General features: G+C 41.8%; 1 protein-coding gene across 2 annotated transcripts in view; it reads right to left on the bottom strand.

Annotated features, from left to right (window-relative positions):
- SPRED2 (sprouty related EVH1 domain containing 2) overlaps positions 1–14,401 on the bottom strand; it is a 122,594-nt gene that overhangs the window by 24,850 nt on the left and 83,343 nt on the right. For both annotated transcript variants that reach the window (XM_066378132.1, XM_066378133.1), the window contains one exon: positions 11,509–11,686. In XM_066378132.1, the coding sequence (XP_066234229.1) occupies positions 11,509–11,686 (178 nt within the window). The remainder of the gene's footprint in view (positions 1–11,508; positions 11,687–14,401) is intronic.

Below are 14,401 nucleotides of genomic sequence, written 5' to 3'. Positions count from 1 at the left end.
CAATTCTTGTCACCTGCACAATTTAGTACTATATTTCCCACTATTCTCTAACATTGCATAGGCCTTAGTCTCATTCCCCTAATTAGACTGTGAAAGATCAAGATGTATTACAAAATAACTCCCTCTGCAACTAGCACAGTGCTACTGTTGATAAAGATACCAGAGTTTAATATTATAGCATAAGAGAAGCATGTGAATGTAAATTCCATTCTTTATTCACAAAAAAACTTTAAAATATCAACAATATTTATTCCTATGCACACCAAAATAATTTTGCTAAATGTTAATAGCTTTGTTTTGGCACAGTTCTTAATTTAACAAAATGAAATCTTACTAAGTGAGGGAAAGAGTAAAGCCCTGCTTAAATTAGTATACATTCAAATTAGAGAATATCTTTAAACGAGTACAGGTTTCAAGGATATAGCTAAGCAAACAGAAATTAAGAGCTGCCTACAAAATGTTCCCTAACTTATAAACAGATGAGAGTTAACAGTCAAATTGGTGTATCAAGTAACAGTCTCAAGCAGTTAACTTTATTACATTGTATTGAAAGAAGACAAGTCTCTACATACAGTTCTATTTATGATTAAATTGCTTATTATGGCTATTTCCCCCTAAGAATAGTACAATGGTTAAATGTCAGCCCAGCCCCATTCCAAACTGGGGAAATCCAAATAACCAAGGCTTTAACTAACAAATGTTATCTATTTTAGGGTTTCGTAGTGTCGATTCAAAGTCTCAAAATAAATTTTTTGTAAAAACAAACACTTCCAGTTCCTTCGTATTGTTAGGGTAAAAAAACGACCATATATTTTGCTCCATAAGATGTACTTTTCCCCCCCCAAAAGTGAAGAGGAAAATGCCTGTGCATCTTATGGAGTGAATGTTCATTTTTTTAAGCTGCTGCGGGTTCCCAGACAACTAAAAGAGTATTTGAACATTAAAGTCTCTTCTCATTGGTTAATAACAGTGCTAATGGTTGTTAATACTGCTATTAAGTTTACATTGTTGAAATATTATTGTGGCATATTTTATTAAATATTTTTATACACCATTTGGTTCAGAATATTTTTTTTCTTATTTTCTTCCTTACAACCCTAGGTGCGTCTTATGGTCAGGTGTGTCTTATGGAGCGAAAAATACAGTCGTCTTCAGTCGACATTTCCCAAGTTTAAGATCATTACAACGGTACATTTTCTTAGAGAAGTTTAATAAATTCCTAGAAAAGTAAAGTGAGTTCAGCCACTTAAATTATGTGAGGGGGAGGGGATCAGAAGCCAGCCAGCTCTGTCCTCTTCAGCAAGATAGCATCACTGCATATCTAAGTTTAATGACAAAAATGAAAAAGTTCAGATGCTTTAATCTTACTTACAGGCATAAACAAACCCTTTAGTGAAGGTTAGGCATTAACCTAAAACTTGAGAAAGGCTTTTAAAAGCATCTTTTTGAACAAGATGCATGGGGAGAAAAAAAGTGATTACATATTCTTGTTGGAGGCTTTAAAAAAATCCACACAAGAAATACAAGTTGTAAAAGATTTTAAGTAATTTAGGTGATGACTACATGAAGACTTCATTCTTACTCATCTGTCCCTCCTCACCATCAACACTTCTGTAGTCCAAGTTACCCACTGTCAGGATGGTGCACACAATCCCAGTTCTCTTTTGGTGGCTTGAGTATATAAGTTTCTGTGTGTGAGTGTGTTTAGATATGGCCACACCTATAAATTACTTGGCTACTTGCCTTTTATTTTCCTTAAAAACTGTCTTAGAGGCCCTGGCCAGTTGGCTCAGCGGTAGAGTGTCGGACCGGCATGTATAAGTCTGGGGTTCAATTTCTGGTCAGGACACACAGGAGACACGACCATCTGCTTCTCCACCCCACCCCCTTCTCTTTTCTCTCCTCCTCCTGCAGCCATGGCTTTATTCGGGCAAGTTGGCCCCCCCTGGGGTGTGTGTGTGAGGATAACTCTGTGGCCTTGCCTCAGGCGCTAAAATAGCTCAGTTGCCGAGCAACTGAACAGCAACTCCAGATGGGCGGAGCATTGCCCGGTAGGGGGCTTCACTAGGTAGGGGGCTTGCCAGGTGGATCCAAGTCAAGGCACATGAGGGAGTCTCTGCCTCCCCACTTCTACTTAATGATAACAATAAAAAATGTGTTAGAGATATAGGAAGGTAAAAAGTATCCTTGTTAGTGGCTGTATAATATTCCTCAGTAGGGATATATTAGAATTATTCAGCCATTCTCCATACTAATGGAGATTTTCAGGTTATTTCTCATTGGTCATTTTTATCATCAATGCTAGAATGAACATCCTTATATATGTTCTCTAAGTTTGGTCTGCAGGCTCTTGGGAGCCCTCCTGTTCCACACCCCTTCCCTTATAGGGGTTTGAGGATGGCAAATAACTATTTTCATATAAGATGACCTTTTTTTTTCTTTTTCGTTGTGTTTCCATTTTTCCTGATGGCACTAAAGGAATGGTGGGTAAAACTGCCATGTCGCAGGCATTGAGGCAGTGCAGTGGCCCCGAACTGTACTCAAGTCACTGGGTACATCACTGTCACATGGTCAAAATAAAAAAAACAGTTTTACACAACTCTTATTGATGAAGCAGTTAAAAAATTATTAAATTGTTGGCCCTGGCTGGTTGGCTCAGTGGTAGAGCATCGGCCTGGCGGGCAGAAGTCCCGGGTTCGATTCCTGGCCAGGGCACACAGGAGAAGCGCCCATCTGCTTCTCCACCCCTCCCCCTCTCCTTCCTCTCTGTCTCTTTCTTCCCCTCCCGCAGCTGAGGCTCCACTGGAGCAAAGATGGCCTGGGCGCTGGGGATGGGGATGGCTCCTTGGCCTCTGCCCCAGGCGCTAGAGCGGCTCTGGTCGCGACAGAGCGACGCCCTGGAGGGGCAGAGCATCGCCCCCTGGTGGGCGTGCTGGGTGGATCCGGTTGGGCGCATGCGGGAGTCTGTCTGACTGTCTCTCCCCGTTTCCGGCTTCAGAAAAATACAGAAAAAAAAAATTAAATTGTGACCCCTGAATACATATCTTTTATTCTGTGATGAAATGGAAGTACACATAACAGGATTCTCATCTCTGCTTCACATTCAATCTGCTGTAATACGTTAGTTACTCTGGGAGAAATATATGAAGAAACCCTGGCGTTGCACAAATGCACACTGGAAAAGGGAGGAGGATTTCTGTAGCCCTTCCACTGCTGCTGCATATGGCAGAATGACGACTGTCTCAAGGAAAAGTACTAGTGCAATTATTTCCATTGTGAGGTGAACGGCCTGCTTTTTTCATGGATTTACTTGAAGGGACCACTGACAGGTGAACTAATGGTTCTTCAGATGAGTGTATTTGGCAGACATTTCCTTGAACGTGAACATGCTGACTCTGTCACTTCAAGGAAAACAACTGGACATATTTGTTGACAATAATAAAATTTAAACATTCTCCCAATGCTTAAAGACATTTCTAATGGGACTAGTGGTACTATTAAGAAATGTACCACTACATTTTTTATTTTTATTTTGAGAGTTAAATGTATCAACATTTGGAAGATCTACTGAAAGCAGTAAACCATTATTTTTCCAATGACCAATGCATGGTGTTACAAAATCAGGAATGAGTAAAAGACCCCATCGAAGTGACAGATATCAGTGTATTTTAATGTCGGAGAGGATGAAAAATTCCCTGATGTGGCTTCAGATTCCACACTCATGAAACTACTATAAGCTGAGTTTTGGTGTAGTATCAAAAAAGTATCTACAGTTATTTGAAAAGGCTATTAAAATACTTCTCCAACTATACACCTGCGTGAGGCTGCATTTTCTTCATCTACTTCAACCAACCCTATATATTGCAACAGACTAGATAGAGCTGGGAGTCGACAACAGAATGCAGTTCTTTTCCCTTACGCCTGATAGTAAAGAGATTTGCAGAAACATAAATACCATTACTCTTCAGTTATACAGTATTTTCTTACAAAGAATGTCATTTATGCTAAAACTATTATTTAAGATGAAACAAATTTCAATTTCAATTTCTAATATGGTATATAACAGTAGTTCTAATTCACAAAGACAAAAGCTTTTGAGAGTCCTCAATAAATTTTCCTCATAAAGGCAGCTTGAGACCAAATATGTTTGAAAACCGTTGCTGTGTATCAATCTTTGGATGTGACCCTGTTTTTATAGGCTAGGGTTCAGACGTAGAACTGCCAGGTAAAAAGGCATGTGAGTTTAAAGTCAGTCAATATCCTGCCAAACTGCCTTTCAAAGAGCTTTGCGAGCTGTGACTCACACCAAATGTTCAAGAGCTCATGGACCTGCATATGGGCATCGGCTGCAATAATCAAACTTTTAGATTTTGTGGTTAATCTAATAAGTTAGATTTGTTTCAGGAGTAAACTCTTTTAATCCATCTAAAACAAGAAGGAACTCAGAAATATTAAATTTACATATAATTGCTCAGGAAAATGTGATTGTCCTCAACTTATAAAAAATCATCCAAATAACATCTTGCAAACGGTTGTATGGAACACAGACTTTACCACAGAAACAATGGCAGTTAAGTTCACAGGCCCCAACATGTAATTCACATAACAAGAACCACTGTTTTTGAATTCTAGAACTGCAGTACATTAGAAAAACTAATGGCAACATGGTTTCTACCAGAAAAAGCACTTCATGCCCTGGCAGGATATCTCGGTTATAGCATTGCTCCAAAACTCAGAGGTTGCCTGTTGGATCCCAGGTGAGGGCACATACAGGAACAGATCGATGTTCCTGTCTCTGTCTCTTCCTTCCTCTCTTGCTAAAATCAATAAATAGAAATTTAAAAAGAAAAAGAAAAAAGCACTTCATGTCCTAGCTGGAATACTGGGTACTCTGATAACTATCCATCCATTGTATTACAAAAACAATCTCCACTCTTCCCTCGAAATCCCACCATTGGGGAAGGGTGGACCTCTTTCAACAACACACCATGTGTAGGGTTCCCATGTGGGTTCATACTCTCCCGTGGGTAGGAGTGCTGCATTATTATGGAAGCATGGGGCAAAAAGGAGAGTCACCACAGGGTGTGTGGTGTGAGTCTGTTACAGGATAGGGCAGAGGGAGGGAGTTAAGTCCCACTGAATGGAGGAGTCCAGAATTTCCCAGAGTGTGAAGCACGCCAGGTGAGGGATAAGAAGATCGAGAAGCACTGCTGGGTGTATGGGCGTGTGCTTTAAGTACTATTATAGTAGATATAAAAGTCCAGAAGTGGAGAGTCAGGTGTCCAGAATTTCCCAGAGTGTGATGTGTACCAGGTGAAGGATGGAAAGACGAAGAAGTCCCGCTGGGTGTATGGGTGTGCGGTTTAAGTACTAGTAGATATAAAAGTCCAGAAGCGGAGAGTCAGAATGCAGAAGGGTCAGGGAGGAGATGGACTGATGGAGAAAAACAATAGGGGAGAGAGTGAGGCACACAATCCTTCCATATTAGCATCAGACAACAGAAGCTGATCCACAGCCAGGACTGCTCTATTACTGTGCAGAGTTAGTATGAAGAGACCAGCTTTGGCTTCACAATAAAATGGTTCCCAGTGCTGGCTCTGCTAAACCCCGTGTGCCCTAGACAGGAAATGGATCACTTCTCAGAGCACTGAGCTCCCTACTACAGAGTGGAGATCGTAGTATCTTCTACCTACACAATGTTGCAGTAATTTAACTAAGGTTATTTACATACATTGAACAAAGTGGTAAAAATTTAATTATTATGTATGTCAGTGATAGGTACAAGTTTATAAAATAAAGGAGTTGGATGAGATGATTTAAAGGCCATTTCAGCCTGACCTGTGGTGGCGTGGTAGATAAAGTGTCAACCTGGAATGCTGTGGTCACCAGTTCAAAACCCTGGGCTTGCCCAGTCAAGGCACATACGAGAAGCACTATGAGTTTATGCTTTCTATCCCTTACCCCCTGCCCAACCCCGCCCTTCTAAAATCAATAAATAAAATCTTAAAAAAAAATTAAGGCCATTTCAGGCAGACAATTCTATGACAAATCATATAAATACCAGGAAAAAAATAGATTAAAAAAAGATATAACCGGCCCTGGCCGGTTGGCTCAGCGGTAGAGCGTCGGCCTAGCGTGCGGAGGACCCGGGTTCGATTCCCGGCCAGGGCACACAGGAGAAGCACCCATTTGCTTCTCCACCCCTCCGCCGCGCTTTCCTCTCTGTCTCTCTCTTCCCCTCCCGCAGCCAAGGCTCCATTGGAGCAAAGATGGCCCGGGCGCTGGGCATGGCTCTGTGGCCTCTGCCTCAGGCGCTAGAGTGGCTCTGGTCGCAACATGGCGACGCCCAGGATGGGCAGAGCACCGCCCCCTGGTGGGCAGAGCGTCGCCCCTGGTGGGCGTGCCGGGTGGATCCCGGTCGGGCGCATGCGGGAGTCTGTCTGACTATCTCTCCCTGTTTCCAGCTTCAGAAAAATGAAAAAAAAAAAAAAAAAAAAAAAAAAAAAAGATATAACCATTCAGGTAAGATAATTTGCTAACACAGAAGTAATAATAAAAAGAAGAGAAAAAAATTTTCTTTCAAAATTTTTGTAGAAAAAAAAGAACACCAACTAAAAAAAAAAGGCAAGCAAAAGGCTATAAAAATGTTTGCAGCAAATATGGCAGATGAAGGTTAATATCCTTATTGTACAAGAGGGCATACACACCTATGAAGGAGAAAAGTAAGGCCCAATAGGTAAATATGCAAAAGACATTGGCAGATAATTTAGTTGCCACTGTTTACCCAAACAGAAAAACATTTATTTGATTCCATTAGTAATCAATGTTAAAGATACCACTGATATTCTATCAAATTGGTAAAGATATAAAATATGTGATCCTCATTGTGTTAAAGGATATATTCTCATATATGCTGGTAGTAACTCTCTGTACAATAATTAAAAGTCATAAGAATTTAACTCCCATATTATTCCAAGAAAATCATAAATGTGAATAATGCAGGTAAGTATTTACAAATGCAGATAGGTAATACTGGGAGGGGTAGAGACAGGGGAAGAACCTTAATATTTGACACTAAGAAGATTGTCCAATAAACAAAAAATATCAACCTGATAACAGCAACATAGAAAATTTCTCACGAGAATGTTAGGGCAATACCAATGATACAAAACTGTTTCTGATCACAGCTATGTAAAAATAAAAATATGCACGAGGGGGAAAAAACTACATGATAGAGCTAAAGCTGGTTGTGTACATGTGACTTTGTCTCAGTTTTGGGGTCAGAGTGACAGGGTATCAAATACTGGTTTCAGACTCCCAAGATGAGTCATCGAGAGCAAGGAGTCTTTCAGAATCTTAATTTGTTCAGGTATAATTATACAGGCTGCTGTAAAGACACAAGGAGACTACCTAATGGGCTAGCACAGGGGCAGTGTACAGAAAGGGCAGTTATTTTATTTGATACTGGTAGTGTGGTTACACAGACTTTATTGTATCTTGTAAATAAGAATATTTGATTATTTGACTATCACATAGGGAATTTCTTAGACATACTTCTTAAAATGAACTATAGTCTCTCTTTAATTCTTCATTCAGCCTGGCTGGCCAGCTCAGTGGTAGAGTGTCGGCCTGGCAAGTGGAAGTCCCAGGTTCGATCCTGGCCAGGGCACACAGGAGAAGTGCCTATCTGCCTCTCCACCCCTCCCCCTCTACTTTCTCTCTGTCTCTTTCTTCCCCTCCCACAGCCAAGGTTCCACTGGAATAAAGTTGGCCCAGGCGCTAAGGATGGCTCCATGGCCTCCACCTCAGGCACAAGAACAGCTCCGGTTGCAATGGAGCAATGCCCTGATGGGCAGAACATCACCCCCCAGTGGGCATGCTGGGTGGATCCCGGTTGCGCGCATGCGGGGAGTCTGTCTCTCTGCCTCTCACTTCAGAAAAATACAAAAAACAAACAAAAATAAATAAATAAATAAAATCTTCATTTCATTTTAAGAAATGAATCAAGTGTGAAAACAGCATTTCTGTTAATCCATATATAACATTTGCAAATTGTTCTGTCTTATCTATTTTGTAACCTTTTAAAACAGTAAGTGTTTGCAAAAGATTATAACTGTACACTCAGCACATAAAACTTAACAGATGCCACAGGTAAGGGTCTTAAATGTAACACTGACATATTCCTGTAGTGCAGGGGTCGGGAACATTTTTGGCTGAGAGAGCCACGAACGCCACATATTTTAAAATGTAATTCAGTGAGAGTCATACAATATGTTTAACACTAAATACAAGTAGATGTGTGCATTTTATGTAAGACCAACACTTTTAAAGTACAATAAGTCTCTGAATTCTTTTTAATAACGTTGTTATGCTGTTGCTAACCAATGATGAATAAAGTACTTCTTACCATTAATGTGACTTCTAGTGCTGCATGGTTTTGCTGATGGCTTTGTAGTCTGGTTGATAATGGTGAGGTTAAGCTTCATGCAGGTGTTGAGACTTCCATCCATTAAACGTGATCGTAGGTTGGTCTTAACGTACTTTAGGTGTGAGAAAGACTGCTCACATGCATACGTAGGGCCAAACATTGTCAGTACAGCAATACTCACATGCTGAAGTGTGTGGTATGTGACGGGAAGCGCGTTCCAAGTTTTGACAATCAGTTGGTCCGCGGTTGAAGTTTTTTCATTTCTCCCCACTTGTGTTTGCTCGCCACTCTGCTTGCTGTCGTGCAAGTCTTTCCAAATCTTCATTCAGTGACTTAACTTATTCACCCACATGTCTGAGGCCTTCAGGTCAGCAGCTTGTAGCTCAAAATCTCTGATGGAGACTCTGGGGATGTAACTCAGGTCAGCGCTGTCCACTGCACACTCGTGTGGATGGGTGATGAACTTAAAAAGACAAGTGTGCTCACGAAATTCTCCAAAGCGCACTTTGAATGACTGCAGGAGATTAGATGTGAAGCCCGCTAGCTGCTGTAGATCAAGATGTTGAGCAGGGTCACTTGCTGTGCATGCATCTTTAAACTTTCCCAGTTTTTCAAAGTGTAGTAAATGACCTGTCTCAATGTCGATGATGAAGAGTTCCAGCTTGTTTTCAAATGCAAACACTGCTTGTTGAAGGGATAAGACTGTATTTCCAACGCCTTGCATTTTCACATTGAGCTGGTTCAGATGTTCAGTCATGTCCATGAAATAGTAGAACTTCAGGAGCCACTCAGTGTTAGCTAACTCAGGATGCTCGATGTTTTTCATTTCAAGAAAAGTCTAGATTTTGCTCAGACAAGCCACGAAATGGCTGAGCACCTTCCCTCTTGACAACCAATGCACATTGCTATGCAGAAGCAGACCAGGATAATTATTCCCAACTTCATCCAGCAGTGTTTTAAACTGGCGTTCATTTAAAGCTCAGGCAACAATAATGTTGACCATCCAAATACCATCAATATCACCTCACCAAGCGGCTCGCCACACATCTGAGCACAAAGCGCCTCCTGATGTAGGATGCAGTGAAAACTTAGGATGGGTCTCTTTTCATGTTCACGAAGAAGTGCTACGAATCCTCTGTTTTCCCCACCATGCACGGAGCATCATCATTATACACAGAAATAAGTTTATCCATTGGCAAATTATTTTTAGTGAACTCAGTGAAAGACTTGAATAAATCCTCCCCTCTTGTCTCTTTCATAGGCAAAACAGCAAGACTTTCCTCACGTAGTGTGTCACCGACAGCATACCTTGCAATCATGCTGAACTGGGATAAAAGGTTTATGTCTGTTGACTCATCCAAAGCGAGAGAAAAGAATGGTGCTGCATTTATGTCCTTCACTTGTGTTGCCTCAATTTGATTTGCCATCATGATGGTACGATCATGAACAGTTCTTGCCGACAGAGGCATGTCTTTTATTAGTTTGATTATCTTGTCTTTATCCAAAAAGTCGTCAAAAAGTTCATCGGCAACATCAAGCATGAATGTTTTGGCATACTCCCCCATCTGTGAATGGCTTTCTGTTTCTCACAATTGCTAAAGCACCAGCAAAGCTAGCCAAATTCCAGTCACTTTGTTGGGTCCAAACACAGAGTTGCTGCTGACCAGCTTGTACTCTGCATAGTAGCTCTTGACATGCTTTCTTCCTGCTGTCCCCCGCTGGATATTTCGATGCAAATGTAGTATGGCGTGTGTTGAAGTGCCGTTTTATATTTGACCGTTTCATTGATGCAATTTTATCATTTCATATTAGACACACTGCAGAACCTGCTCTCTCCACAAAGGTGAATTCCTCTGTCCATTCCTGCTGAAAAGTACAATACTCCTCATCTTTTTTTCTTTTAGCCATCTTCTTCATCAAAAGGGTTTCTGCAATTAGCTAGCTGACTACTTGATTAAAAGGAGGGAAGTTTACTTCCTGACCTCACAACAACCCGTGTACATTACACATTATCCAATAAAAATTTGTTGTTGTCCCGGAGGACAGCTGTGATTGGCTCCAGCCACCCGCAACCATGAACATGAGCGGTAGAAAATGAATGGATTGTAATACATGAGAATGTTTTATATTTTTAACATTATTATTTTTTTTTATTAAAGATTTATCTGCGAGCCAGATGCAGCCATCAAAAGAGCCACATCTGGCTCGCAAGCCATAGGTTCCCGACCCCTGCTGTGGTGTCTTTGTGTTTTCTCTGTTGAGATCCTGAACATTCTGAATCATCTGGTGGATTTTGAGTATACACTTCATGATCAAATACAGATAGGAGCAGTATTCTTATAGGTTCAGGGCCAGTGAAAAATAGATTTAGACGTTCAATTTTCCTCATATCATGGAGTCCTTCATAGCATAGAACTGGACATCCAAGTTCCTTCATGCAACTGAATGGATTCTTCATGCTCTGGCCCCTTTGAGATCATGATTATACTCCAAAGTGTATATTTTTAAGCACATAGAATTATTATAAAAGTGTGATACCACTACTTTTTGTTACTGTTTTTCCAAACATGTTTTATTCATTACCTTATGAAATAAAAGCTATAGTATCTTTTAGAAAAACATTTATTTAGAAGTAACCAAATGGCAGATGACACTTTTCTCTTTCCATTTTACCTTTCACCAACCAGACCTCGATGGCACACTCCATGAAAAAACTCTATATTTTTAAAAACCCTGACTTCACAGCTCACTACATTCTGATTCATAACAATGAACATTGTTTTGAATATCTTGTTACAGTGACGGAAAGACAGCTTAATTAATGAAAGATGCAAACAAGGCAGCCAAATATGTGACTGTTTAGCATCTGAGTTGCACGGTATGTGGTAAAAAGTGACTTTGCTGGAAAGCCAGGGTTTTGCAATTTGGCACCAGCTCCAGTTATAACCTTTGAAGCTTTTGCAAGAGTTTGAAGTCAGAGAATGAAGAAAAAAAAATAACCTATAGGAAGAGGGCTATGATTTAAGGTAAAAAAGTTAGTCGTTGCTGATTTAACCCCCGCATTCCACGTCTGCCATTACCAGTTTGTCTTTCTGCCGTTCACCATGGATGAGAAAGCCGCTCCGTCCATTGCCTTCGGGGTGCATGACCTTACAGACCCCCACGCGACTGATCCCGCCTCCTTCCTGTGGGAACCATCCCCCGCTGGAGTCATCTCTGGTCATAACCACAGCCTTGACACGCACAATATAGCTGTCACTAAAACGACAACAAGAAGAATGGGGCATGACAACGGTCTGGTAGCTGGAGGACATGTTTCACAGTGCAAGGTGACCAACCACCAGCTACCATTTGCTGGACTCGCCAAAAGAAACCATGCCTGACAGCAACCGTAAAAAGGCAGTCCGTCTCAACTTTTTAAGGAAAAAAACAACACAAAACATTAAACTCAATGTAAAAGTACATTTAAAAAAGACGCCCAGTAACTAAAAATATTTGTGAGTCTTTGAAGGTGTATAAGGCATTAACATTCTCCAATTCCTAGGTGCTAAGTATTAATGATAAACGAATAGCTGACCTCTATGTGTTATCTGTAAATTAGGAAAGAAATCTATTAACTTAAAAGGATATTATGGTTTCAACCCTTAAAACTTAGTTTATAATGAATGACCAAGGTTTAACATTTTACAAAGCTAATAATAATCCTCTGCTGTAACATAACAATAAGAGAATTTACTTCCAAATCACAAATTCACCATGCAATCACTTATATAGGTGGGAAAATATTTCAATTTAAACACCCTTTACACATGTGTGACCTCTTGTTTGATTCTATTTTTTCCAGCCTTAATTTCAATTTCACAATAAGTTCTTTTGCACATGTGCCAAATATCCTCTTTCTCCTTCAGAGACCAACTCTAGCTTCTTTCCATTCTTCATCACTTTGCAGGAAATTTATTTGGATTTTCAGCAAGGCCATTACATTCTCACTTGCTGCTCCCTTTGGAAAGAATTCATTTTTTACTCATTGAGACATATATTCCTGTCTTCTACTTGCCAGGCACTATGCCAGATTCCAGGGAAGCGAAGATGCAGAGTGACAGAGAACCCCTCCATCCACCCTCCAGGCCCGGCCATGCAGTCAGAGATCTGCTGGAGCCCCTTTGACAGTCCCTGGGCCCCATATCCCTGATCACCACACTCATCCACAAAGGCAAAGCCACCTCGATTTTCCATCACTACCTCCCTACAGCTCACCCTGTGCTGTGACCCAATTCCCCTCCCACTGTGTCCACCACACTCAAGGTCCAAGCCCTCCCTTATCTTCCTATCCCCTTTCCTCAGATTTTTTTATTTTGGTGGCAAAATATACATAATGTAAAATTTACCATTTTAGCAAGTGTACAATTCCATGGCATTAAGCCCAGTCACACTGGTCTGCAACCACCCCCGCCATCCATTTCCAGAACCTTTTCCATCTTCCCAGACTTAAATCCATACTCAGTAAACACTAACTCCCAACTCTCCCAGCCCCTGACAAACAACATTCTACTCCAGGTACCTAACCCACCTCCCGACTTGGCGGCTCAGTCCCTCCACACTCCTGTAATTCCAGTCCATTGGGACCACAATCTAGTGTTATGGCCACACCCACTCTGTTCCCTCCCCACACCCCTCATGTTCTCATCTGATTCTCTACCCAACTTAAGTTCCATGTCTATCACGACATTCTTCTGCACAAAACCTTAACACATTTGTTCTCTCCTTCCTCACTATAATTGCCTCGCGAAACCCCAAGTCGGGTGAAATCCCACCATCTACTCCACTCCATGCTGATAAACATGGTTACAGGAAGACCCCTCTAACCATGTTAAACTTATAGGTCTAGTTTGAAAGTCATAACCACTAATCTCAATTGGTTCTTACATGTCACCCAGCATTCTGCTACATTTTCCCAATCTGTCCCCAAGATTACTTTACATGTCCTCCTACCACCTCCCTCTTAGGTGATAGATGAACTCGCCTTAATTTCACTGAGAAAATAAGACACAATCGGAAGAGACCTCACACCTGTGCCCACCAGCATGCTCACTACTAGGTATCAGTACTCTCTGCCTCTCCTTGGTAACTGTGGCTAAAACAGCCATGAGTGATCCCAGCCAGGGCCAACAATTGTAATTAAGTATTTCCTATGTGCTAACAGTGCCCAAATTCATGTTTCTTTCTTTCTTTTTTTTTTTTTTTTGTATTTTTCTGAAGCTGGAAACGGGGAGAGACAGTCAGACAGACTCCCGCATGCGCCCGACCTGGATCCACCGGGCACGCCCACCAGGGGCGACGCTCTGCCCACCAGGGGGTGATGCTCTGCCCCTCCGGGGCGTCGTTCTGCCGCGACCAGAGCCACTCTAGCGCCTGGGGCAGAGGCCAAGGAGCCATCCCCAGCGCCCGGGCCATCTTTGCTCCAATGGAGCCTTGGCTGCGGGAGGGGAAGAGAGAGACAGAGAGGAAGGAGGGGGTGGGGGTGGAGAAGCAAATGGGCGCTTCTCCTATGTGCCCTGGCCGGGAATCGAACCCGGGTCCCCCGCACACCAGGCCGACGCTCTACCGCTGAGCCAACCAGCCAAGGCCAAATTCATGTTTCTATTCAGACCTCTTTGCTAAGCTTCAGACCAGTAAAGCCTATGTAATTTCTCTGCTTGGATGTCCAGTAGGCACCTCAATCAACATGTTTCAGGTTGAACTCTCAGTTCCCAGTGCCCACCTATACTACTGGTTTCTCCCTCGAAAGCCTATCCAGCACACCTACTTTTTACTACCTCCACCGTCGCTGCCCTGAGCCCGGCTGCCGAGCCTCCCAGACTCCTGCCACAGCCTCTTAACTGGCCTCCGTTTATCTCAGGGTTCAATTTGCATATTCTTTTAAATCAGTGATTTTCTATCTTTTCCATCTCACTGCATACATAAACTAATCAC

The sequence above is a fragment of the Saccopteryx leptura genome, chromosome 3, assembly GCF_036850995.1.
Source record: "Saccopteryx leptura isolate mSacLep1 chromosome 3, mSacLep1_pri_phased_curated, whole genome shotgun sequence".
Lineage (NCBI taxonomy): Eukaryota > Metazoa > Chordata > Mammalia > Chiroptera > Emballonuridae > Saccopteryx > Saccopteryx leptura.
The sequence above is the reverse complement of the archived record's forward strand: the minus strand, read 5'-3'. Positions and strand labels throughout refer to the sequence as shown.